The 27,356-nt window shown below is 39.6% G+C and overlaps 1 protein-coding gene across 2 annotated transcripts in view; it reads left to right on the plus strand.

Annotated features, from left to right (window-relative positions):
* The first annotated feature begins 4,378 nt into the window (after positions 1-4,378).
* Positions 4,379-27,356, plus strand: part of negr1 (neuronal growth regulator 1) — a 148,914-nt gene continuing 125,936 nt past the window's right edge. The window contains exon 1 of one of the 2 annotated variants that reach the window (XM_086161591.1): positions 4,379-4,714. In XM_086161591.1, the coding sequence (XP_086017717.1) occupies positions 4,545-4,714 (170 nt within the window). In that variant the 5' untranslated portion in view covers positions 4,379-4,544. The remainder of the gene's footprint in view (positions 4,715-27,356) is intronic. The other variant, XM_086161592.1, reaches the window with a different exon arrangement.

A 27,356-nucleotide genomic window follows, 5' to 3' on the forward strand; every position in this document is an offset into this window, starting at 1 on the left:
TCATTATGACATAGCCTTAGGCATACTTGGTTCAACATAGTCAGTATCCTGCCAACTGGGCACTCAACTGCTCCAGACAGCTGCTCCAAATTTAACCGATTGGAATGAACAAGAAATTGAGTGATGTCTAGGAAGATGTTAGTATAAATGGTGGTTATCCTCAACATGCTTTGTGATCAGATTAACTTTCCAGTCATGGCCAATTCCAGAATTAGCTGGCGTTGCACTTCCTTAAGAAAGTCATAGTATTGGTTGCTCTTGGGACTTCCTGGGAGATCTGATACTGGTAGTACTTAATGAGGAGTTCTGAAACAAAGACCAAGTAAAATAAAATGTTGAAGGAGCTGCCTGAAAGTACAAATAAGTTATGACTCATAAGTGCCGTAGGTTTTGTCCCTCATGAGCCACGCAGGAAATCCAAAGAGAGGAAAGGCTCAAAATACAACACTGCTGAAGGGCTGAATCAAACTTGAGAGTTCATTCAAAGTAGTGTTTTGTACATTTCATCTGAGTTATAAATGTGCATTTGGGTCACAACAGTAATTAAAAGTTGATCAATTTGACGCATTACTCTTTGCTCAGAAAAGCGGCAGTTGTTGATATGCTGGTATAATGGGACTGCGTGATCTCAGAAAAACATGGCCCACGTTGACATTCTACCCACATTATTTACTTGTAACACACTGCTTCTCCGTATCCGTTATCAAGAGAGTTGAAAATGTTAAAATGGGTTTAGAATATTTCACAGAGACGTTTGGAACAACTTCATGATTGATCCTCCACTTACACCATACTGCATTAAAATGTCAAGATGAAATCTATTGTTTTTACTCAGCATTATATCATACATTAAGTTTTTTTTTACATTTGAAATACTCAAGGCCATTACTTGTCATTATCCAGAAAGGATCCGTCTCATGTTCGTGCTTTAATAAAGTAGTTGCCCATTTATTTGGTGTAACAGAAAATTGACTCCTCCATTTGGAAGGATTGTATGATAAAATTACACATACTGAATGCTGAATACCTCATATGTTTATTTTTAGGTATGATATTAATCACGTGTTCCAAAATGATAGGCTGGCTTGAAAGTGAAAGGCAGAAACCCATCGTGTGATCTGTTCAATTGAGCCAAAAGTTTGGTTAACAGTGTGTGAAGGACCACTGAGATTTATTGAGCACTTCAGTATGAGGCATTCAACACTCAAAGCAGGGCACCTTATTACCTTTCATCCCGTGGTTTCAGTGTGTCATCACGCGTGATTATTTTACTTCTTTGATTTGCTTTCAGAAAAAAAACAAAAAACAAACAAAAAAAAAAAAACATCTTTAAATTTTGTTCTGCGCTCTGGTGGTCTATGCTTTGACCTTTTTTCCCCATGAGAAAAATGCGGTGCCCCCATAGACGTTCGGGCACTATCAGCAGTTGTTGCTGATAAGACACTGTGGACTGGTTTTGAAAATACCGTTTCACCTCTTTGAACAAATGTTGATGCTCATTTTTACTCCTCTTGTTGAAGTTAGAATAAATTCAAGCCAACTTAGAAACTGTGACATACTGTCTAAACACCAAATATATTAACTATCGATAAGACAAATGATTGTTGACTTTTCTGATCTAAAATGCCTATTGTTTACTGCTGTAAATGAAGACAAACCAAACATTTAATCAGGAGCCCTCGGAACTTAGAATCGATCATCTTTAGATATTTCATTGTGGATCCGTCTAAAGACCTGTATATCCAGGCTGCAGGGACCCATTGAAAGGAGCTGCTCAGCATTCGCATCTAAGCGTGTTTGTGATTGATTGGCACATTTCACTGCGGGATATAATCCGTTAACATTATGGCAGACTAAGATACCAGTCGCTTGACTACTTTGGGAAACAATGACTTTCAATAGGCTGAATTACTCATGTTAAATCAGTCCGGTTGACTGTTGTGAGTGTTAAAATACCAATATTCCTGAACAAAAAACCGTTACAGCATGGCGTAAGACAGCCAAAAAGCAATAATGGTGCTTTTATTAGCCTTTGTGGTAGAGCACATCACTTAGATCAGGCAAATTGAGGCAGCATATGCTTCATTGGTTTTTGCCAAATGGTTAGCATACAATTAGCATACAAAACACAACTGCCTATTTAATGTCGCTGATAGTGTCCATAACCACTATGACTGCCTCTTGAAGAAAAATACATTCTTCTTCAGGTGATGCTTCACTGTTGAAGATTGTGATAACATTGTGGAGAGAAATCAAATTGAGGACAAAGGTCACTTTTATGTGTGACTTCACTCATGCAATTTGCATGCATTGATTTCACACTGTCTTTGAAAAGATAGATGCTTATGAAAACTCTGAAGAAATGTCAGAGGTATCCATTTCTCAAAAACTGCTCAGACGTTGTGATAGTCCAGTGTCTGATCTCTTTCATCTTGTTCATAATTCCTGAGGTTATTATGAGTTGAATATTAAAGGTTGCCACTCTTCTCCCCCCTCTGTACTGTGCAGCGACACTAAATGGAGTCATTGTAATTATAGCTTTCATGCATGAGAAGGTACATTTTCAAAGCTAATTTGAAGGGCTCAGAGACAAGAAAAAAAAACACTTTCTGAGTGACAAGTAACTGATGGAAAATATCTCTATATTTCAGCCCAAAACACATCTATCACAAAAATAAAGTATGGGAAGCCTGTGTGTATTGATGCTATTATCACAGCTATTAACAGCAGAGGGAGCCTCATTTATGCAAATTAGAATTGTGTGTGTGACAGCGTGAACTTTTCCCTCCTCCCATTTTAATGCAGCCTGGCATAAAGCCCTCATTGCTGATTCGTTTCCAACACTGTTAAATGTCCCTTGTAACCTCTGGAAACCAGCTTTTTGGCTCTGTGTCACAGGCCGGACTGCAAACGGACATGTTTCCTTAGCATCTACTGACCAACACACGTAAAAGTTTCTCTCACATTTCATGTTTGAAGAGCATCAATATTCCATTTTTTTTTTTTTTCTATTTTAGACCAGAGACAAGACAACGCTATGAAAACTGAAGCAAGGAGTTCACTGTCACTCACCCCATTTAATTTCAATGGGGCAGATCCAGACAGTACATCTTGATAACATCTGAGACTGCTATCTCAGCTCTGTGGTCTGTGAGAGCAGAACTTCAGATAAGAAATCATGAAACCGTATTGATCCCCTTGAGGAAATGAATAAAAAGTACGAGTATTCAAGCGTGCGTGCATTATGTAGGATCCAGAGAAATTTTTCATGCAACATACAAAAATGGCACGGACCATTAGAGGTAGGAAATGGAAAATACTGATTAGTCAACTGTGACGTAACATCTTAAAACCAATGATATCGCATGACAGCAAATGGCATAATAGTGATAACTATAGTATGCACTTGCTGAGATTATTCTGTCAAGTCTTTTAACTTGTACATTCTGAAGAAAAATATACAATAAAATAAATAACCAAAAAAAAAAAAAAAAGGAAAACTTAGGACTGTATTACGTGGCTATTCCTTTCAAATCTTCAGGGAAGTTTAGGCAGCATTCATGTAGGAGTCATGTGTCATGTGCAATAATTCAATGGCAGTGTGCCAACATGTCGCATCGGAGAAATGTATGTCATTTCCATGGTTACGGTGGTACAGACTGTGAGGAATTATGTAGACTTAGTCGAAAGGCTTAGAGCTAGATAATGCAAGGGGCGACTGCTCTAAAACAAACTTAGTGAAGTCCCTGATGTGTGTGTGTGTGTCGCTGCAATTTACATAACATAATGAAATATTACTTTAATATTCCCACGGGTTCCCAAACACGACTCTTCCTAGTTTTTTTTTTTTTTAATGATACAACTAAACGTGCGTACCAGGCTATTCGTGGCATGACGTGGCGCTCACATGTTATATTTTGACGTAAAATCACTTTCTCTCTTCCTGCAGGATGCACTTACGTCAGCGGCGCTAACATCCATTTCTTCAAAACGCTTGGATTATTCATTTTCCTTAAACTGAGCTTGTTGTCTTGTCGATATCTCTTAACAGCTCCCGGGCTGTATCAATACCTACCAGTCTCTCTGCTCCATCAACGAGCCACTGGGAACGGGTTGCCCGGGAAACGGCCGCATGGCAACAGGATCAGAGCCTGGGGGTTGTCTGCTTCTAGGTCTGCTCCCATTTTACATCACAGTTCCTCACTAGATGGTGTGCAAGTCACTGGAGAGTACGCTACCCCGCGCACTACGCTCCACATTCAGCAAAGAGAAAAAAAAAAAGAAAAAAAAAAAAACAAAGCAAAACAAAACTGGGGAAACTATACGGCTGTCAATTTCTGCACGGAGCTGCGAGGAGGAAAAGTGTGGAGATAAAGCGTCAGTCGCAGGTTTTTTTTTTTTTTTTTTAAATTATCTCTCTCCCCCCCCCCACCCCTTCCTCCTCTTCCCTACCCTTCTTTTTTTTGTGGCCCTCAAACGTCAATCGCTTTTTTCGAGAGCGGAAGATTTTGGGGGGAAAAGAGCGACAACGACACACAGCCGTGATGGACACAATGATTGCGGCGCCGGACGCCTGTGTTTCTGGTCAGTGGCTAACTGCGATCGTTCTCAGCTTGTGCTGCTTCCTGCCGTCCTGTTTGCCCGCCGGACAAACTGTGGACTACTCCTCGGTGGAAAGCGTGGTCAGCAGGCAAGGCGACACGGCTCTGCTGAGGTAAGAAAAGAGACGCGGAGACGCTAACACAACTTTAACTTGTTCCCCCCTAACCGCTCCGGCTCCTTTCCACTTTCCAGGATTTCTTGTTGCTAACATACATGTTTCGAAAACAGTTTTCACATGGCGGGATGAGGCGGGCGGGTGTGTGTGTGTGTGTTACAGCCGATGATAAACACACACTCACACACACACACACACAAACACACGCACACAAAGGGTCGTTTTCCCTCCATCCCTGTTTTCCCTCCGCTGGGGGCAGGAACCGAGGAGGGGGGGGGAGCGGACGTTGCTTCTGCTTCCAGCCCGAGTTAGCTTACCTGCTCGCCCGCCGCAAACTTTACGAGGCGCCGGGATGTCACATCGTGTGCGCTTCGGTAGGATGCAGTCGCCTCGGTTTAATTCGTTGACACTATCGTGTTCGTTTTTAGACGTGGCCATTTTTTTTTTTTTTTTGGACTCAGTTTTGCTGTGGCGCATTTATAAATCGAGGTTGAGGGATGTTTGTGTGGTCACTTCTAAACCAGAGTCTAGTTGTGACTCAAGTCTCTCCTACATCCTCCGGGCAGCTGCACAGGTATGACATGGAGCAGCTGTCTGGGCGTGGTGAGGACCATCTAACACCATCATGGCAAACCTAACTGTCACCAGAAGTGTCACAGAGTTGTTTTAAATCTCACTTTCTCTTTCCTGTTTAAAAAAAAAAAAAAAAAAAAAACCTGACCATGCAATTGTCAAAAAAAAAAAATCCCTTAAGAGTTTTTAGTCTTACCCGCTTGCAATCTCAGGATTAACCTGGTTACGAATTCTATCTATTCATTAAACTTTCTAGACGCATTAACATTACACAACTGGTGCTATGCATTCATCTAAAATTTCATAAATTACTAACCCTTCATCTTATCAAGAATCCCGAGCAGTGCTTGAAATGTTCTCGATACCGCCGAGTTAAAGCGCGTTCATCCGGGATGTTCTGAGCATGACAAAGTTTGGCCCTTGGAAGGTTTTCATCATTTTTATATTGCAGTTGAAAAAATCATTAGTCATGGAATGTTTTTCTTCTACACTCATGACACCCACAATGTCTCCAAGGCAATACAGTGTGTTGCTGTGTACACAGTGCAAACCCTCATCCATGCTGTGGATTCGAAATCACCTGCTTTGCTGTTATTTGTACAATCAGTGCACCCCAAATAAAGAGACCGCCCTGCCACGCACGTTTTTTCCACCTAATCACCAAAGTTTGAGAATGTCTATACTTGTTCCAAAACATCTCCAGACACATAAAACAGCATCTCATGTAGCATATTACTCTTTGGACAATAATTCAAGTTTGAAGGAGACTTGCAATAATGCCTTGTTCTAACAATATCAAACATCTGCTGTGTGGACTGCACCTTCAGCTTTATAAATTTGCATTGGTACTTACTGCAGAGCATCTTATCTGTCTGAAGTTGCACACAGAACTGCTTGTAGTCAATGTTTCATGGATGATATTTAAAGTGTTGCCACATCTCAAGGTTTTAATCAGTACAATATGGAAATTATAGTTGTGTTAACACAACAAGCGCAGTGTTTTTCTCCCCCAAATTACCTTGGCAATAGAAAAGGGGTTCTCTCTATTTTTAACGCGGTCCCTCATGTCCAAGGACCATCCCATCAAACAGACTTCCACCTCTTGATTGTTTCTCGAGAGAGAGAGAGAGAGAGTGTGTGTCTAATTCCCTGGTGTCAATCTGGGGTGGCTGTGAATAGTGACTAAAGCTTTGCCAGAATCCTGATGGTTTATTGGACAAGAGATTAACGCTGTGCTATGAATGAGCTCAATAAACAAGTTGCATTCCTCCCTTGAAAAAAAGTCAACAATGTTCACATTTGGGTCATTAACTCAGTAAATAGGAATTTGGAATCCATGAGATGGATAGAAAAAAAAAAAAAACAGAACAATTTTTTCAATGTGCTTTCAGTGGACTGTTCTTTTTAGTTTATTTGTTTCTTATTCATATGTTTAACTCATGTGAAGTCCTCACTTTGTATCACTTGTACTTGACCCAATGGAAATTTCAAGCATTTTAAATTGCTTAATTTGCTTCTCTGTTCTGGGTCTGATGGAAACGTTGAATCTGCCCTGTTCCAGTCATTTTTTTTAAAACCACAGGCGAACCAAGTTTTTATCATCCACACTTTCCGCAGGTCCTCAGAGCCAGGCATCAAAGTGGGAACCATTTCATTAGGGAGCTCAGTACACAGAATTGTACCTGGTTCTTGAGTATTCAAGACCCCTAAATGTTAGAGGACAATTTTGTGGGGCCTAAAAACTCATTGCTGGCTTTAGAAAAACGTGAGTGGTCTTTAATTCTGACAAACCCAGAAGCATGCAATTAGTCACTGCCACTGGATTATGGAGTCAATCCTGTGAGGTGCATCCACTGTTACATGTTAATTTCTCCCATCTATTCAATTCTCAGTGCTGCAGTACTGCCGCTCTGATTCGTGCTGGACAGCGGGCCCATATCAATTAAATGATTTGAGCTTCCTTAGGTGACGAATGGCCCGCATGTGAATCATCACCTTTTTAATCGAGTCAGAATATCTAAAAACTCAGCCCTTTGTTGATGAGACATAGTTTACCCAATGACTCTGCAGAAACTTGGGGGATCTAAGTTGTTAACAAATTCTGCATTTGTAACCCATGGCAGGAGAGATCAGTGATATTTCATAGGGGTGAAGTACATTGATAAGAACAGCCATGCATTCCTTCCTAAGCCATCCCTTTTTCAGGTTTCATGCCATTTGGATTCAGTTGAATAAACCTTCTGACTCATCTGCTTGTGAATTTGAGGGGGACAGCCAGATGAAAAGACAGCTCCCTATGCTGTCAGGAAACACATGGTATCAGTGGCAGCTTCTTCCACATGGATAAGCAGCTGTAATGGCGAGTGTCTATAAATTTGGTGTGAACAGCATGAAATCTTAAGCATAAGTAATGAACACATATATGCAGTTTTGTTGATTTTAAAGTATGGTGATTTTTATATTGTTGTTCTGTACTCGTATTGTCTTCTTCAGCAGAGTGATTATAGCTTACTTGGTACAATGTGGAGCCTTTGAAGCGTTGCTAAAAACAAAAAACCTTATTTTCTAGTTTGGTAAAACTGACCTGTCACTTGTTTTAGTCTGTTATTTTTTATTAATTTGAAAGCACTGTTTCGAGTCAACAGACCATTTGATGGAAATCTTTCCTGGCTGTCCATGATTGAAATTAGGCTATTTTTTTAAAAATCCTTATTCAAGACAAAACCTCATGTATCATTGTTCTCCAGTCTGAAAGGTCTTGGCACTTACTATTAGCATTTGTGTGGTTGACAGCATCTACCTTAAATGGTTTGGCGTCCGCCCTCAGCACAGATTCTGCTCAAGTAGAAAAGAGGAATATTAAGTGACTTTTCACCCTCCACGAGACACAATTTGGAAAATAAAAAGTTATTTTCTGTCTGTAACCATTGATTAGAAACACTCTGTTCTCTTTTGGCATTTAAGTTTGCTTTTTTTAATGAGGCCTCAACATCTTTTTACTTGAAAAAAAAAGTATGAGGATACATCATCTTCAGCAGCTTTGTTTGAAATTTTGCGACTATCAAGAGCCCTGAACGCATCAGCTGTCTTCTGAATATGTGCTGTTTAATGCACTGGAAAACCTGGGTTACATTTCATAACACATCTGGAAGGCATCGGAGTCTGTCACTGTAAAATTAAATAGTAAAATCGTCATGTGTTTCTGTCCTGTTTTCTTAACAGCATGCTTAATGTGATTATTGTTGCTGCTCGCACTGTGCGGCTCTGTTTTGCAGTTTTTGGTCTCATCCAGGTGTCCATGTCTCCAAGATCTATTGTCGGAATCGTCACTCGACCATTATGTTTTACGAATTATTAGACAGCAACGTGGTGCAAGATACTGGGTGTCAGGGCAGGGATATTGCTGAGTGGTGATGTCCAGATGGAACCATCCATCCATAGACACTTGTAAACTTGCTTCCTTCTATTATATTTTAGCTGATCCCTTTAAACTTTTGAAGACTGGCAATAGAATATGCCATTTGCTTGTGTTAAAAGTTGCCTCGTGGTTGTTGTGCTGGGCTTCTACAGTATTCATCACACTGATCACTGTGGCATCTATTTGTCGTGTATGCTTTTACAAGCACAATTCAAAACTGTAACGCAAAGAGAGATAATTTTTTTTCTACCTCCTTGAAGACCTCCCTACAACCTCACTTACAGTATCCGTTATCAGATTGCTTTGACTTTTTGGAAACTGTAATTCATCTAATTGCTGAAAGGATGAAAAACTGAAATCCTCTGAAATGTAAACAGTCGTCCATGTAATTCCGTAAGTCAAACCTAAAAAAACAGCCTTCTAAATATTCTTATTGTTTCTGAATTTCCTCAGTTTGAAGAACCTGTCAAGTGGCTAAAACTGTTGTGGGATAAGTCTGTGACATACAGATGGCTGTTTATTTTTACCTCTTCAAACATGACATTATTGACTACAGGTCAGAATTTTTGACCCTTTTTTAACTGTTCACTTTTGTAATCCAAGGAACCTTTTCTGATGTGGCCTCTTAAAAATCAGGCTTCTTTTTTTAAGAAAACTGCATGATTTTTTAACAATGCTACATGATGTCCCCTCTTAACGCAGCCTCAGAGGGGCACAGGCTAATGTCTCCCTGAGCTGGACCCGAGCCTGGATAAATGAAGTGGGTTGCGTTAGGAAGGGCATCTGGCGTAAAACCTGTGCCAAAACCAAATATGTGAATTGAACCTAAGAATCTTGTACCGGATCGGTAGAGGCTTGTGTTAACAAAAACTGTCATTTGCGCCAATAACCTACTTGGTACCAGTGGAAATTGGGCTACTGTGGGTCGAAGGAGAGGAGGCAAAAATGTTCAGAAGCAGAGAGAGAAGGGGAAAAGCAAGACTGTGGGACTGAGAGTTAGGGGCTGTGAATATTGGGGATGACGACAGGAAACGGTAGAGTTGGTTGACATGATGCAGAGAAGGAAGGTGGAAATACAGTGTGTCCAGAAGACCAGGTGGAAAGGTCGTAAGGTCAGAAGCTCAGGAGCAGCTTTTAAGTTGTACTATCATGGTACTGACAGGAAGAGAGATGGAGTCGGCGTTATCTTGAAGGAGGAGTTTGTGAGGAATGTTCTGGAGGTGAAAATAATGTCCGATAGACTTATGAGTCTGAAGGTGAGATGCTCAATGTTGTTAGTCCCACAGGTGAGATGAGAGCTGGAGGAGAAGTAGTTCTGGAATGAGGTAGATGAAGTGATGCAGAATGTCACTAGAGATAAGAGAGTGGTAATTGGTGCAGACTTCAGTGAACATGTTGGTTCAGGCTGTAGGGGTGATGAAGTAGTGATGGGCAAGTTCGGTATCCAGGATAGGAAAGCAGCGGGACAGATGGTGGTAAACTTTACAAAAGGATGGAAATGGCTGTCATGAACACTTTTTTTTCCAAAATAGACAGGAACATAAGGTTACTAATGAGAGAGGAGGAAGGATCACACAGGTAGACCACATCTTGTATAAATGAGGTCATTTGAAAGAGATCAGTGACTGCAAAGTAGCGGTGAGATTGTAGCGAGACAGCATAGGATGGTGGTTTGTAGGATGACTCTGGTGACAAGGAAGATCAAGAGGACAAAGGCAGAGCAGAGGACAAAGTGGTAGAAGCTGAAAAGGGTGGAGTGTTGTATGGTTTTCAGGGAGGAGTTGAGAAAGGCTCTTGGTGGTCAGGGAGAGCTTCCAGGTGACTGGACAACTACAGCTAATGTGATCAGAGAGACAGGTAGGAGGGTACTTGGTGTGTCTTCTGGAAGGAAAGTAGATAACGAGACTTTGTGGTGGAATGAGGAAGTGCAGATGTACAGTATATACAGAGAAAGTAGTTCGCAAAGAAGAATTGGGACACTGAGGGACTGAAGAAAACAGACAGGAGTACAGGGAGATACAGCGTGAGGTAAATACAGAAGTAGCAAAGGTATGAAAAAGAGCATATGATGACTTGTATGCTTGGTTGGACAGTAAGGATGGAGAGAGATTTATTCAGTTTGGCAAAACTGAGAGATAGAGTTGGAAAAGATGTACAGCAGGTCTGGGATAGAGAGTAAATGTATTGACAGAGGCTAGAAGAGTGATGGGAAGATGGAAAGAGTACTTTGAAGAGCTGATGAATGAGGAAAATGAAAGAGAGGCAAGGGTAGAAGGGGTGACTGTTGTAGACCACAAAGTAGCAGAGATTACTAAAAGTGAAGTGAGGAAGCGCTGAAGACAATGAACAGTGCACAGGTAGTGGGTTCTGATGATAATCCTGTGGAGGTAATGAAGTGTCTAGGAGGGGCAGCGGTAGAGTTTCTGGCCAGATTATTTAACGGGATCTCAGTGAAAGGATGTCTGAGGAATTTAGAAGAAGAGAGATAATGGGCATTTTTAAGAATAAGGGGCTTTTGCAGAAGTGTGGCACCTATAGAGGGATAAAGTTGATGAACCATCCAATAAAGTTATGGGAAAAAGTAGTGGACACTAGACTGAGAGCAAAAGTCCACCTTTGTGAGCAGCAGTATCGCTTCAGATACAGTATTTGCTTTGAGAACGCTAATAGAGAAGTACAGAGAAGGTCAGAGGGAGCTGCATTGTGGTTTTGTAGACCTAGAAAAAAAGCATAGGACAGGGTGCCGGGAGAGGAACTCTGGTATTGTATGAGGAAGTCTGGAGTTGCAGAGAAGTATGGTAGACTGGTGCAGGACATGTATGCCAGCTGTGACACATTGGGGAGGTGTGCTTTAGGTGTTACGGACAAGTTCAAGGTGGAGGTGGGACTTCATCAGGGATCAGCTCTGAGCTCCTTCTTGTTTGCAGTGGTGATGGACAGACTGACAGATGGGGTTATACAGAAATCTCCATGGACCATGATGTTTGCAGATGACATTGTGATCCATCGTGAGAGCAGGGAACAGGTTGAGGAAAATCTAGAGAAGTGGAGATATGCTCTGGAAAGGAGATATGTGAGGCAAAGCTGGAAGTCACAGAGGTGAAGATGTTGAGGTTCTCTTTGGGAGTAACGAGGATGGATAGGATCGGGAATGAATCGTAAGGGATCTTTGGTGAACTGGGTTTTTTTTGTTTTCCCTATCCTTCCTGATTTCCTGAGCGCCTTCTGCTCTTCGGAGTCTGCAGAGGCGTTCCTGGAGTTACCTCATCAGGTCCCCGATGCCTCCCCTTTCATTACGCGGTGCTCTTTTGAATTGCTTGTTGACCGTCTTGATTTCTTCCTTTAAGCGATAGATTTCTCTTTCTTTTCTGCTTGGTTGGTGTCCAGTCTTGACGTTAACCTTCTTCCTATCCAATCCCAACCACTCCCTTGCAAGATTGTATGTTATTGTTGTGAGGGTAATGACGTTCTGCTCAGCTGTCCCTGCTAGTGTGGCTTCTAGCACTTTGTCGAGATCCTGGCCTTGTCGGTCCCATTCCTTGGTGTTGTCCATCTTTAGCCTTAAAGTTGGTAAGGTATTCATTGAATTTGTAAACCTATATTTATTTATTCATTTATTTTCTATTCCAACTTAAACAAGTGGATAATACCCAAGATAGTGTTGGATGATGCAGCTTGCTGCCTCTCTCTGGCTTTCTGCTGTGATTTGCTGACCCAATATTGTTTTCATGCCGCAATCTAAAAATACATTAAAGGCGAATTTGCGCATAGTAAACCGATTTGAAATGAACCATATCTAAGGTCATAATTTTTCAATCAAGTCAGAGCAATGTTCTTCTAAAATCTGCCATTTTTGTTCTAATTTATTTCAATTCACAATGAAGTGAATGCGTGTCTCTGTGAATTAAAGCTTAAATAGAAATGCTTTTAGGGTAGGAGCCTATATGCTTGGTTGTAAAGCATGTTATTATTGTACTTAGATCACTAAAATTACAGAGTGGGAACAGTGAAAGTAGAGGTGAAAGTAGAGGTTTCCATCCAAATTACTTTCAAAATGTACAGAAAAGGGTAAGGGGAAAATAGTTTTCATTTGTTATGCCCCTTAAAAGAAATTGTAGGAGGTCTTATAATTTGAGCACCTCCGAATCTGAATAGTTGTCACATAGTTGTATTAGTAATACCTCTCAATAAATTAAGAATCGCAACTGGGATTTGACTTCAGATATCCCGATCTTTCTTCTTGAATTTGCATTATTATGTTTCATTAAGAACAGCATAGTTGTTGGTTCCATGAAATTAGGATTATCTGAAGCAAAGCTGAGATGAGTGATGCCCATTAGATGTTGATCCCCGTTAGTGACTATGTATTCCAAAAAAATATAATATGACACACACAAACTGCTACTTTCTTAAGATATGACTTGCAGTTAGTGGTATTCTTATAAATGTAGTACATTTCAACATCTACTGTGGTTGGATTCATCACGGTGATTCCAACAATGCTAGGACATTTATAGTGTTCATATACACCTCCCTCTTATTTCCTGTTGGATTTTATCCGATTGTTAATCAATATAATTGTCTAATTGTGAAAAATATTGGGTATTAGTTGATCATTCAATTATCCAATGATTCATTGGTGCTCGATGGCTGGCTTTTCAAAATTGATTTGAAACTTTTGTAGCGGACGAAGGCATGTATTGGCATAATTCATTTGGTCCTATGTTGGCATGGCTTAAGAATTTTAATTGGAGTCACTCTATGCAGGTTTTTTGTCATCTGCATAATGAGTGTGGTTTTCAGACTTCTATAAATGTTTGTCAGAGCCAAGTAATTGGATAGTCTGCATTGGTAATTATTAGTAAATGGACAGAGAGGCAGCGGGGCTAATCAATATGACTGAGAATAGTGCTACATATGTTCTCCAGTTGGTGAGAAGTTAACATAACGGTGTCATGCAGCACAGAGTTAATAAAAGCCTTGTTTGGAAAACTGATTTATTCACACCCTCCAGAGTGTAGATGAAGTAAATGTAGTATAATTTGAAGCTTTTTTCACTTGTTTTTTAGTAGTGGTGACATTAAAACATGTTTGCTAAAAATGTTTAAATGAACTGCAGTAAAATTTGTCTGTGAGAATAAATGTGCTTTTTTGGATTCCCGCTGTACAGTCTCCTTGCATCATTGTGATGATGATAAGAATAATGATAATAATAATAATTATAATGACAAACTTATTTTACACCCATAGCAATAATGTCTTGCCACTGTAATCTAATGAAACACAACCAAATACAGTGACATTCGTTTAGAGTTTAAAACTGTCTCCTCAGCAATTGACTTATCCTTCCCAGAGAGAGAACTCTTTCATCAATTATAAAGGTTAGTGGTGTGTGATTTTAAAAATGCCCCAGATCTTTGTTGTTCAATGACATGTTAGCAGTAATGTGTACAGAAGCTGTCTTACTGCCACAATAAATATCTCAATTTATATATATATATAGCTTTTCAGATAGTTGAATGCTTTTTTTCAAGATTCAAAGTGTTTATTGTCATTTGTACAGTGTGGAAATGTGCTTCCCTGTGGAATGGAATTCTTACTTTGCTGTCCGCTGCGCATTTGGATTTTATTGACAATAAATAAATAGTGGAAACATTCTTATAAATATGAACGGTATTGGCAGTGCAACTAATACATTAAGTGCAGCGTAGTGTGCAACTCACAATATTTTGATGTCGTTGTCAGATGTACCATCATTTAAATTATGTTTAAGTGAAGGCTATCAGTCATCCAAGTTACTGCCAAATGTTGTCAAATCATATTTTGGCAACTGGAGTTAGTTTTTCTTCTTGAAAATGTTTCGTCTATTATCTGAGAGGCTTTCTCAGTTCTGATTGACTGTGGGGAGTTTCTGGTACAAAACTGCTGGTGTTGGGCTTTGGTCCAAGTTGATGGGGTATGTTACGTTAAGTTGAGTTATTTGCATCATCTAAGTTGTCATGTCAATGTGTGCTTTTTTTATATGTGCTTAGTATAGGGAACAGATGTACATAATCCAGGAACTCACCCGAATAGGAAAATGTAAGGCTAATGTGTACATTGTGTAAAACACAAGACGTCTGTAAGGTCACCTGGGCTGAGGATGGGGCGTCAATCGCTGAGGCCTGGTTTCAGTTGTCGGTCCCTCCAGGCGGGGGGCAGGGAGCTGATATCTTTACATACGTATTACAACCGTCGAGCAAAAAGTTACCATTTGTATCAGAGAAAGTTGCTGTTTTATACATGCTATGCATTCTGTGTTTACATTGGCAAGTACTATTCTCTGTATCAACTGTATTGTTGATTTATATTTGTAACATATCTTAGAGAAAGCCCTCTCTTTACCAGATTTGTTTTTGTGGTAGCTGTCATCCTTGTTCTCTCAGAGCAACTATCTCACACTCGTTGTTGCTCGTTTATGAATACTACATACCCAATCATTTGTTTTGAGTATCAAAACTGTATGATTTATCTCAGAGTGGTTAGCCTTTTTGATGGAAAGACACCATTCTGACAATCTCAGCAACCCTGACCCCGGTCATGGTATTGAAAAGGTGTCTGGATGTATATTATGTGGTAAACTGTAAAGGTGGTAAAATAGAGAGAATTCATTTCTCCATTCTTCTGCAATAATTATTGTCAGTCCTGCCCATCTTTATTTAAGCAAAAAAGTCAGGAAGCTGTCTTTTTGTCTGGATGAAGTTGAGCGCATTCATGTCTTGTCAAGAAACACGCATGATCTGAAATCCTTTATGTAGACAGGGCAATTTTACACAACACCCTGGAACAAACCTGAGCAAGGTTGTATGTTGTGAATTAAAGCTCCTTTTCTTGTTTTCATACACTGTCAGCAACATGAAAGGGGAATTGCAGCTCCAAGCTAATTAGAATCTAGCTGAAGGAACTACAAATGAAATGTTTGATAATATGGTAAATGTGGTTACCATACCTCTGTCATGCTAAAATGTTCATGCATATTGCACTATTTCATCTTACTGTATTCAGAATATCCCTGAGGCGTGCAATCACTTTTGAGCTTCCACAGTATCTTCAGGATTCGCTAAAACAGCTAGTTGTCTTGGATAGAAACGTGTGGGCCAAGTCTTTCAGCCGCAAACCCCAATCCAGGCACTGTCTTTGATTCCAGCACAATGCCCCGGCTGCCTCTTCCCTGCACAGTGCGAGTGTAACTCTCAGTTCAAAACATTCAACCTTGTTTTTGCCAATGCCGTTTCCAAATGGTAGTCTTTCCAAAGCCTAAAGAGGATAATCCTGTCATCATTGTTTTCATGGCCACCCCAGGGCCATACAGAAAGTTCAAAAGAAAAGCAAAACAAAACAAAACTGCAGCGTAGTGTTTGTGAGGTTTGTTCTGTCTGATTCCATATCTACAATCACAGGCAGAGCTACATGTGGAAACAGGTGCTGTTTTGAATGACTTTAGTGGCATATCCTGGATTACTTTGGAGAATATCTAAGCCAGATGCTTTATTATGTTATAATATGAGGAAACCTGGCATCAATGCCGATGCCACTGTAACACAAGTGGGAGGTGGTTCCTGAAACAGTTGGATCCCTGGCTTACACAATACGTTGTTTTCTAGTCTTTCAGTCAGATGTGTAAGAAATGCTAATGTACTGAAAAGCGAAATTCTTCCTGACACCAGAAAAACAGAGAATTGAAATAAAACCGTTCCCATTTCAAGTAGAGATGTCTGGAAACACTGGAATGGGAGCTTACATTTTTTGAACAGAATAAAGGGTCCTCTTTAACTGAAAAACATTAATGCACAGATTTAAATCATGTTGACATTGTTTTTCATTTTGGCTTTTTGTTGTTAAAGGTGAATTGAGGCAGGTGGATCCACATGAATGGAGCAGCCGAGGCTGGCAGGAACCAAATAACTGCAGATTTATTTCCCAAATCAAAAATTGACTCAGGAGATCGAAGATGGATACAGCAAGGCTCACAAAATTGGAATAGATATCTGAAACACAAATCAGTAGAGCAAACAAGACTGAGAATCTGACCAGACGCCTGATTTTAGAAGTTATTTGAACATATCCTGCATCTCTTACAAGGTCTGGATGAAACCAAACCGGTGCAATTGTGGTTATAAAGTGTAATCTGAATCCACAGTGTCTCAATCTAGTTGTAAGCCTGTTAACATAAAAGTGGCAGTGTTGGCTTCCAATTAACAATCACAAACATGGAGAGGTCTCAAATTAAATACTTACCACAGGAATAAGCACAAAAAAAATCCTGTACAAATTCTGTGACTCGGTAAAAAAATGAACACATTGTTTTGATCAAGTTCTGCTCCTGCAGGATTCACCCCAATGAAATACTCATTCACAGACAAAGCTGAATTAAGAATTGGAAACCCCTGCTCTAATCAAGATTTAGAAATCATGTATGCCAAATAATGAACATAAAGTCAAAAATTATAGAGGGAAGTCATTTCTAAATATCATTCAAACTATTGGCCATACTCCTAAATTTCAATGACTACCTGGTCTGTGCCCAAATGTAGTCGAAGGTTTGAAGTAGAAATCTACAATGTAATTAAGTTTGCTTGTGAGAAAAGTATGCATGAGTAGTGCTTGCTTTAGCCAGGGGGGAAAAAAGTAATTTTTTTTTCATATGTTGCTTGTTAGATGACTCTCTGTTTGAGTGGTTCTTACATTAAACTGTGTAGTTACTACTAAATTCTCACACAACTACTTACTACTATCATTCCATGGTGTGCCTCGTATATTGTTTCAAATAGTGTTTCAAATTAATGTTGACAAATAATGTTGTGAGAAAAAATTCAAAGCTCAAAAAAGAATATAATAGACTCAAAAAAGAATATAACAAACAAAAATCAACAAGGGTCCAGTAAATAAATAACTCATGGCACTGATGCACCTTAGATTTGTCAACGGCAAAGGTAGAGAAGGGAGAAAAGAAGCAAGAAAATCATAGAAAAAAGGAAGTTAATATTGTCAGTGTGATGAAATGCAGTCTGAGGATAAACCTATTGTTGCTGAAAAACTGATAGCTCTGCCCTAAAAAAGTATATACAGTAGATGAGGAACATAAATGGGGTAATCCTGCCCCTCTCCTAACAATGCATTTCAGTAACTCACATGTCTGCCTTTCAGTCCCTTAAGCAAGTAATATACGCCTGACTCAAGGAGAACATTTGCATTTGGTCTGTGTGATGTGTATTGAACAATGTTTTGTGTAGGTGTTAAAAGCTTGCTCTGATTTTGAATTTGTTAGAAAGTAAATTCCCGGTACAAATTGAAATTCATGTAGTATACATCTTCAAAAAAGATGCATAAGGAACGTCTGGCACATATAATAACCTATGCTGTGTCCGGCCAATTTTATAATTGCCAAATAAATAGACAATTGTAGCACAGTGGTACATTGGTTAGTGCTGCTGCTTAACAACAAAAGCCTTGTTTTGATTATGACCATATAGAGTTTGCATATCCCCCCTCTGCCTGGGTTTTCTCAGCTTCCTCATGCAGCAGATTAATGGAACTCTAAACTGCCCAGAGTGACTGGTGTCTATATTAGTGGTTCTGTGATCGATTAGTCTAGGGTTTACTGCGATTGTATGAAATACACAACATGGGAATGAATAAAAAAATAGAATAATCTAGGATGCGTCAGGTGAACGAGTTCTCAAGTTTGAGCGCACAACGACTTAAGATAATCTTTTTTTTTTTTTTACAAGTCCCACAACCATAAACCTGCATTATTAAACATACCAAAGTATAGTTTTGTGTATTATTACATTTTATTCATTTTATACTGCATCATGATTTTGTCAAGTGAACATCTAATTGTACTTCTACTGCCAATCTGGATATTTTCACATTAAATTTATGCTCATAGCATTTCATATGGACACTCGCCTTGACCTGCCCCCTCTCATGCCAGGTGAGCTGCTGGTTTAAGGATTAATAAAAACTTCGATATGAATGCATAAAATTTCAGATAGATATATGTGATCAAACACACATTTAATTCATGATTAATTATGTGTTGGGTATTGTGCACAGTTGCATGAATTATTCAGGCTTGCGTTCCGTTGCAGAGATAAAAAACAGAATAAGAATAAACACATCAGTGAACATGAATGGTTTCCAAAAGAGATAATTTACGAGACAGTACGTCAAAGAAAAGGCAGCTTTGTAAAGTTCTTGGTTTTTCCTTAGAAGTGCCTGCTTAAGCCCAGATAAGAGTTTAGTCAGAGAGTAAATTCGAAGGTCTCTGTGCATATTATCTTTACCTCCACTTCAATCTTCATTCATACTAGTCTTTTGGATGAGACATGCTGAAGCCTTTCCAGGTTTATACTCCCACTGAAGAAATGACAGGTCCTAATTTTACAGTCTAGGGACAGAGAAACACTTCAACATTACTGTCAAAAAAGTGATGGAAACTGGATGGGTGGGGGTGCAAGTTGTGTATGCATATTGATACAATTGTAAAGGTATAGAATTTTAACTGCTAAATGGCCCCAGTGGATGATTGGATTTGTTTTAATGATATGATCATATTTAGGGGTGCACTCTGTTTACTTTGAAGGACCTTTAATTTAAATCAGTTGGACAATATATATTTCTATGATCCCTTGCCCTGTCTGTATTTAAGCTCTTGCCTTGCTGTTAGAGTGTTTTTCTATACTACTTGCTATCTTGGCCAAGTCACCTTGTTAAAGAGATATTTGATCTCAAGGGGCTTTTTACATGGTTTGGTAAAGGTATAAAAATAATGAACAATTTTGTGTTTTTGAAACTTTTCTACCTGCTCACCAATTGTTCTGATCCCACAGTGCACATATATGATTTCTGAACCCGTGTCCTTTATTGGAAAGCGTGTAACATACAAGCTGTTATTGGATGTCTTCAACCATATGGGTCACTTGCCTTGTAATTGCTTGTGCCTGCCTTACAGAGCAGTGCAGATAAATTCATGATATGGACAGGCTCTGCTGTTTAGCAAACACTTCTAAAGGACACTAACCTTCTGTTTACTCCGCTGTAGCCCTCTAAATGGATTAATGATCCTGAGGTTGTCAGCTCAAATGCAGACACAGAGGAGACTGCTGACTTGTCCTTGAATGAGGCTTTTAATCTGAATTGTGTCAGTTATTATCCATCTTCATAAATACATTATACATATCAAAGGTTATGTAAGTCACCCTCAATGAAGTCAGAAGATACAATGCGAGGCACAGATAGCATCTTGCCTCATAATACAGATCTGAAGGATATCAGGTGTACTTTGTCTGCGATCGATTTTATTGTCATTGCGTATTCCTCTAATAATGTATTATTTGAACATGTAGACACCTTCTTGCAAGAAGTTGTCAATGGCTTTTGTCATAAACAACCCCAAAGCTTCCCCTCTCTTGTCAATATTTATGGCTCTTGTTGCCCACCCTAATTTCTGGCCAATGTGAACGACAGTGTGAACAGGACCACTGTGTAATGATCACATTTTGTTGGTCTTGTGAGCAATGCTTAATTAGATGAGTACTGCTCACACACCTTTTGAGTGGGCGTTTTTTTTTTTCTTTCTCTTTTTCTTCTTTTTTTCCTTACAGCTAGACCCCACATACACTGGAAGGGGAGTTACAGGGTTGCCCAATTAGTGCTGGAAAGTGTAGCCGTGTAAGAGAGTATCGGCAGTGAAGAGTGCACCAGAGGAGGCGTGTCATCAATCATACCTCCAGCTCCAGGCTTGTTCCAACCCTTTTCCCAATCTGTCAGGAGAAGGAGAGAAGCAGAGGAGAAAATGACAGTGGCCAGCCAATTCAGAAAAAAAAAACAGACTATCAGAAATGACTGCCATAAGTGACTGCCCATGTTTCATAAAATACAGTTTAAGGAAGATGGAATAAAGTACTTATACAGTCAGATAGATTTCTTTGATCATATTTTGTTTTTTTGTCAGTGACAATCTCTATAATGATACTGTGTATCCTGTCTATCCAGATTTCTATTGTCAGAAAATATTAATGGCACATCCCTGAGCCTCAACTCAACGCCACATTACATCTTTAATTTTGAAGAACATGGGCTCATCAATGTAGTAGTCAATCCAGTGTTCACTGCATATATATTAATCTTCAGCTGATGTTCTCAAATAAATTAATGGCGAATTATAAGAGTAAAAGTTATCTTTAACAAGAGTAACTCTTACTAAAATTAATAGTCTTCTTTGATTGCCAAACTATTTTTTAAAGTAGTTTCATAATTGAATTGTTTATTTTCCAAAATAATACATTAAGCTAGATTTAATGCATGTATGCCTGTAATGTGTGTATGAGTAAAGACATCTGTAATATGAATAATACAGCTGAGCACTGATCCAAAAATGCTGGGAAAAAGATACTGACACACACCTAAACTGTTTAACATAACACTATTATGGCTGCTCTCTAGCACTCCTAATACTAATACTACGAACGATAATATATGAATAGAAAACATGTGAACTGGCTTTAAAGGATAAAGAGAGACATTTTAAGTAAGCCGTGAAAACATTACATGTAATAAACTTGACTCTGACTGGGCGATAGAGAGAAAATAAATAGTGCAATATCTAGTACCCTGTCCGTAATACTGGTTTACACATCAGTATCAAAATATTGTAAAGACCATTAGGAGATTATGAGAAACTTCACTAATTTACATTTTATGCCTATGACATCTTTTTTCCCAAAGGAAAACATCATTTGAAATGACCTCCCTATTCTCTTGTTTCAGTCTGCTGTGAATCAGTTGTTTCCCCAATGCATTCAGTGACATTGGCCCAGGGGATCGTAACCTATCCGAAAAATTGGTACTTGTTTCTTTATGGAGGGTATTATGATAATGACAGTTCATCATCATATTAGCCGTATCTCCTTCACTGACTTTTCTCACAGCTTTCTCTAAGTCTTGTCAGTATCAGTCCCAGCTAATGAAATCCACTGAATATGGCCCTTTTGGTGTTTGATATATTCAGTATTTTACAGTAATGGTTCTATCTCACCATGTGCCCCTTCATTGGTTCATTATCTGCAACTAAGAAGAAAAATGTTGTGAAAACAGCTTTATGTAACCTGTCTGATGGGAATGCACCAATACAATATATTGCACAGAAACAATATTGCCATTGGCTTACTTTCCAACTGTCTGACCTCCACTTATTAGGGAGTCAGTTCCATTAAATGAATTGAGTTGTCTCTTGCAGTATCAATATCAATCTTCAGCAACTTTACATTGGTGTTAATCTCCTTATGGCAGTCATGATGGTTGCATCACTTTCTCAGAATATAGGGTTATTGAACCAGTTGACGCTTTTAAATAAAAGAATGATGGACACTGTATTACTTAGTATCCCCAGATTTCAATATACAGTATTCAAGATAAGTGCTCAGTTTTTCTGTCAACAGTCAAAAGCATGACTTAATCTATTTTTTATGTACCGGTAAACTGATAATGAGATAAGATCTACCTATTGTTTAAAAATGTCTCGGTGACTTTTCTTTGCTGAATAAAAGTTACAGAACACCTTCCTGATCTGTAGCGGGCACTCCACCTGTTCCTTCTGCGAACCATGGTCTCAGATTCTCAGGTGGTGATCCTCATCCTGGCCGCTTCACATTCGGCTGCAGACTGGAAATTATGGTCCGATGAACCCGACAGAACCACTTCATCTGGAAAAAGCAGAGACCCGGCCTGAGGCCACCAAACCGGATCCCTTCAAACATCCTGGATGTACCTAGAAATTTTGTCCACAAAAATTATGAACAGAATCGGTGACAGAGGGCAGCCCCGGTGGAGTCTGACCCTCATCGGAAACAAATATGACTTTCAACTGGCAATGAGGACCATGCTCTGTCACCGATCATACGAGGGCCGAACAACCCGTATTACAGGATCAGGTACCCCATACTCATGTATGGTTGGGCAAACTCCCACATGCCCTCAAGGACCCTGCCAAGGATATAGAGTTGGTCCACTGTTTGTCAGCCAGGACGAAAACCACACTGATCCTCCTGAATCCGAGGTTCAGCGACAAATTGGCGCCTCCTCTCCAGCACCCCTTAATAGACTTTTCCAGGGAGATTAAGGAGAGACCCTCCGATCCCCCCTGTTTAAAGGGTGATTACCACCCCAGTTTGCCAATCCAGTGGTAAAGCCCCCACCTTCTACGTGATGCTGCAGAGGCGTGTCAGAAAGGACAGCCCAAAAACATCCAGAGCCTTAAGGAACCCTGTCTTAGTCACCCCTTGGATCCCCAGCCTCACCAAACTTCTCCCACGCCCAAGTTTTTGCCTAGCCACTTACCCATGCCGCCTGGCCTGCTGGTACCTGCCAGCTTCCTCACGAGTCCCACTGGCCAGAAAGGTTCAGCTTGATGGCATTTCTTACTGCTGGCGCCTCCCACCGGGGCAACTCCAGAGTAGAAAAGAGTCAAACCCCTCTGAAGAGGCCTGGTTCCAGAGCCAGAGGCGTGTGTCGAGGTGAAGCCGACTACATCTAGCCAAAACCTTTCAGCCTCGTGCACTAGCTCAGGCTCCTTCCTCATTGTTTTTCTAGCACCAGCGTCTGCAGCCACAGCCCAGACCACCCAGGTCCCCCACCCCGGTCACCACTTGGCTCACATCACCCCCTTGGCTCCTCCTATGAGTGGTGAGCCCAAGGGAAGGAGGACCAAGCCCCCGTGAGTGGAGTTCCGGCCACCGGGCGCACTCCATCATACCCCATGCCCGGGCCTGGCTCCAGGGAGGGGCCCTGGTGACCCGCATCAAGGCAAGGGAAAACTAGGTCCATTTTTCTTCTCAGTCACATGGTCTTCTGAGCCATACCTTGTGTCGTCGCTCACCTGGGACCTGCTTGCCCTGGATGACCCTACCAGGCACATAAAGCCCCTGACTGGGATTTTGCAAACCCCTCCAACACGATGGGGAGGCAGCTCGAAGTGGGGAGGTTTCCCATTTGTTAAAATACATATGGTATGGACAGAACTTCCATTAAAAATGCTCACCAAGCAATGTCTAATGAGAAAAAGAACAACTCCGTTATTTGCTTAAAAAAAGTGGAAACCTTGGAAGCCCCATATACACACCAGATTAAATTCTATTGTCTATTCAGTGTTACAATTTTAGCTACAGGATTTTTGACATGTCAAACATCCCATGATCTAAAGCTTTTAGGGGTAATTTGTTTTTGACCAGGTCAATTTTGTTAACCTAGAGAATCATATACTTAAAAAGTTTCAGTCTAGTTAAAAAAAAGTCTAAGCAAATTTGTAACTACTCATGCAGTGGAGAGAACTCTCTATCTCCTCCTATGTATATTCTCCAGATGTAATCTCACAAATTAAAATGTGGATGTTTAATTGAAATGGAGATAACATTAATAGCAACCTGTGAAAAAGTTCACTCAGCATTCTTAAATTTTATAAGTCGGTTACCCAACTCTAGAAGTAGCCATTGAACTCATTGTAGTGATCCGCAGATTGAAAAGAATATTCCTCTGTATTGGGTGTGCACAAGTGGGTAAATCTGGTCATAATCAGGAGATATGTTGGAAGATGCACAAATAATTTGTAAATAGAATTATAAAAGAAAATAGGTGAAGCAGGTCTAGAAGGGTCAAGCTGTTAGAAGAGTGGAGCCCATTTTACTTCACATAGTTATATTCACATACATGGCTATTGAACATGAACTCATATGTGTGTCCGCAATATTTATTGAGAAACAGTCAAAAGGGGTGATTGACAGGCTTGTCTCAAATAAGCATGATGTACCTCCATTCTGTATCAACTGTCAAGGACAAACATTACACCATTCTACTTGAAAGGTTAAAATAATATGTAGTTGAGGACACAGAAGCAACTCATGGTTTCTGACCTGTGTGTTTGGTTCAGTCACACTGTGATGGATGACATGGTTATCAGAGTCTCACCTTCAGGATTGGGGTTGTCGTATGCTGTAGTCAAGGTCTGTTTTACAGGTTATAAACCGTATAACAGAGTGGTGACCTGGTGAGTTTACTAAAACACACCATATTTTATGACCAGCCATCATTTAAAATATCAGTCAAAATGGCTATTATTACACAAAGCAAACGCACGATTGAGATCTGTGTTGCAACAGGTAATCATGAGTCTATTGCATGGGTATCATGGAATTATGTTTTTATTAATCTTGCATTCATTTTTAGTGTATAATAATGCTTCCTTTACCATTTTTTGATGCCTGTGTGAGGTAGAGGTAGGTAAATCAAAGTGTATGCTTGACTCTAACCAATATATTACTGCATTGTCATTGGTGGGGAGGATAAATGCTCTGTTACTGAAGGTATTCCAGCAGCACCAAAGACTAGGGGGTCTATTGTGATTGATGGTAGATCGCTGACAATGACAATGGTCACCACACATGTGCGGTTGAATACATGCCACTGCAAGCCCCTAGCAAGCTGAGTTATACAGTTAGCCTTCCAATTTATACCTGTTAAAGAAAAAATATTAAACCTATTTAATTAAATAAGTGGGGGAGCTGAACAAAAAGATAATACAAAAACTTTGGTTTATCATGGAGAAAAAAAAAACCCACCCTTTTCCCCGTGTCAAATTCAAAGTGCATTTGTCTAATCTGTCAATCTTACATTGATATTCCAAAGAAGGGAAATGTTGGAGACACTTTTGAACTTTTCATTAAGAAAATAAATAAATAAATAAAATGATGCTGTGCTGACATCTAAAAACTCTCATCTAAACGCATCTAAAGGTGAGGGAGGCTGCCTTTTCCCACTGCCTTTCCTAAGATTAACAAGTTCACATATTATTCCACCATGACTGGTGATTATTTGGTAGCTTGTTTGCAACTAGCTACCGTCTGGGAGATGCAAAGATGGCAAACATTATTTTATTGACTATCAATGAACAACGATAAGGTACGCCAAGATACAGTATATTGTAAAGTATTCTCTCTGTCTCTCTTTACACACAATCACTCTCTATACTAATAAATACACACATACCATAGCTTTATTTTAGTGGAAGTACATCATTTTTACAGTCTTTTCAAAAGATGCTCACAAGCTGAAAAAGTATGGACACCCCTACTCTCGACAGTCACAGGATTTTATGGAAAGATTACTTTTAAATGATAACCACTTGATTAATCAGTGCCCTCAAAACTATTTTTGGATTCCATTGAGATTTGTCGAATTAAAGTCTCTGAAAAATGGCTTCACTATATCAATTTGGAGGTGTGGTGAGTATTGTTCTCAAAAGATCATGCCATTTCAGTGAAATGGTTTAAATCACAATAAGTAATTGATCTTTGAAGCCCTAGACATTGCTGTTATAGTAAATCCAGCAGTGGAGGTGCTATTTGGTGATTATTTAGTTTTTAATGAGTTGAAAGGAGATGAATGTCCACTTTAGAGTCAGATCAGTTTGGCTACTTTATTATTTTGACTACCCTAGATAAGCAAAATTCTCAGTTCATCAGTGGAACTCTGAGTGCTGTTTGGTAGCAGAACCAACTCAGTCAAGATTTAAGCTCATTGGCCCTCTTGATGGGGAATTTGAGTACAAAAAACCCCAAGATGGGACAATTGACTTAAACAAAGTATTTCACATATTCTGTACAAAGGATTATTTTTTGTTTCACATGAGCACCTCCAGCTTAAAGTACAAAATCATTGTGAACCATACGTTAATTTTTGAAACATGTATTTTAGATGTTCATTGATATAGGATTTTATTTTTAAATGTTTTGGGCAAATCAGCCAACCCTAGCAGAGGGTGTCTTGTCATTAAATGGCTGAAACGTCCAATGATGGCGGGGCACACAACTGATAATGGGTCATATCAGGGGCAACATGCGATCTCTGCAAAGTCCCCAGCCTAGAGGATACCTACAACACCACATAATTGTCATGCTGAAATTTAGGGATCTCTAACAGCTACTCCTATTAAGAAACCTGGTGTGATAGATATGTTTTTAACTTCCTTTTTTCCATTTTTACAGTACAATCTGCATACCTAATCTGTTCTTCAGTTTAATGTAATGTCATGTGTAATATGTGTTTTTTATGTGACCTCTTTTAACCCCAAAATGAAATGCAATTGATAGTTATTAATTCTGATTAATCAAATTAACACACACACACACACGCACACACACACACACACACACACACACACACACGCACACACACACACACACACACACACACACACACACACACACACACACATAATTGTCACAAAACTCTTTTTCATTTTTTTTTAATCATGACACACTGTAAATTTACCTGTCCCAACCCTTTGCAACCTATTTGTAGGATAATTCAGTCTTGTGGTAGTGTGGTGTGATCCACGCAAATGGCAGCTTGGTTGCAGCTTGATTGAGTCAAATTTTAAGCCTAGGAATTAGCTTCTTGCATTTGGCCATGGGGAGTTGTTAACAGAGTGCAGGCTTTAATACTAAAATAGCTGGACCAGAAATGAGCATATATGATTGCTTGAGCAGCCAAATCCTTTTATTCCTTTGCCATTCTACACAGAGTAATGCGTCACCTGTGAGATCCAAATTA

This window comes from Fistularia commersonii, chromosome 16 (genome assembly GCF_037954325.1).
Source record: "Fistularia commersonii isolate RoL2024-O1a breed Wild chromosome 16, RoL_Fcom_v1.0, whole genome shotgun sequence".
In the NCBI taxonomy this organism is placed as follows: Eukaryota; Metazoa; Chordata; class Actinopteri; order Syngnathiformes; family Fistulariidae; genus Fistularia; species Fistularia commersonii.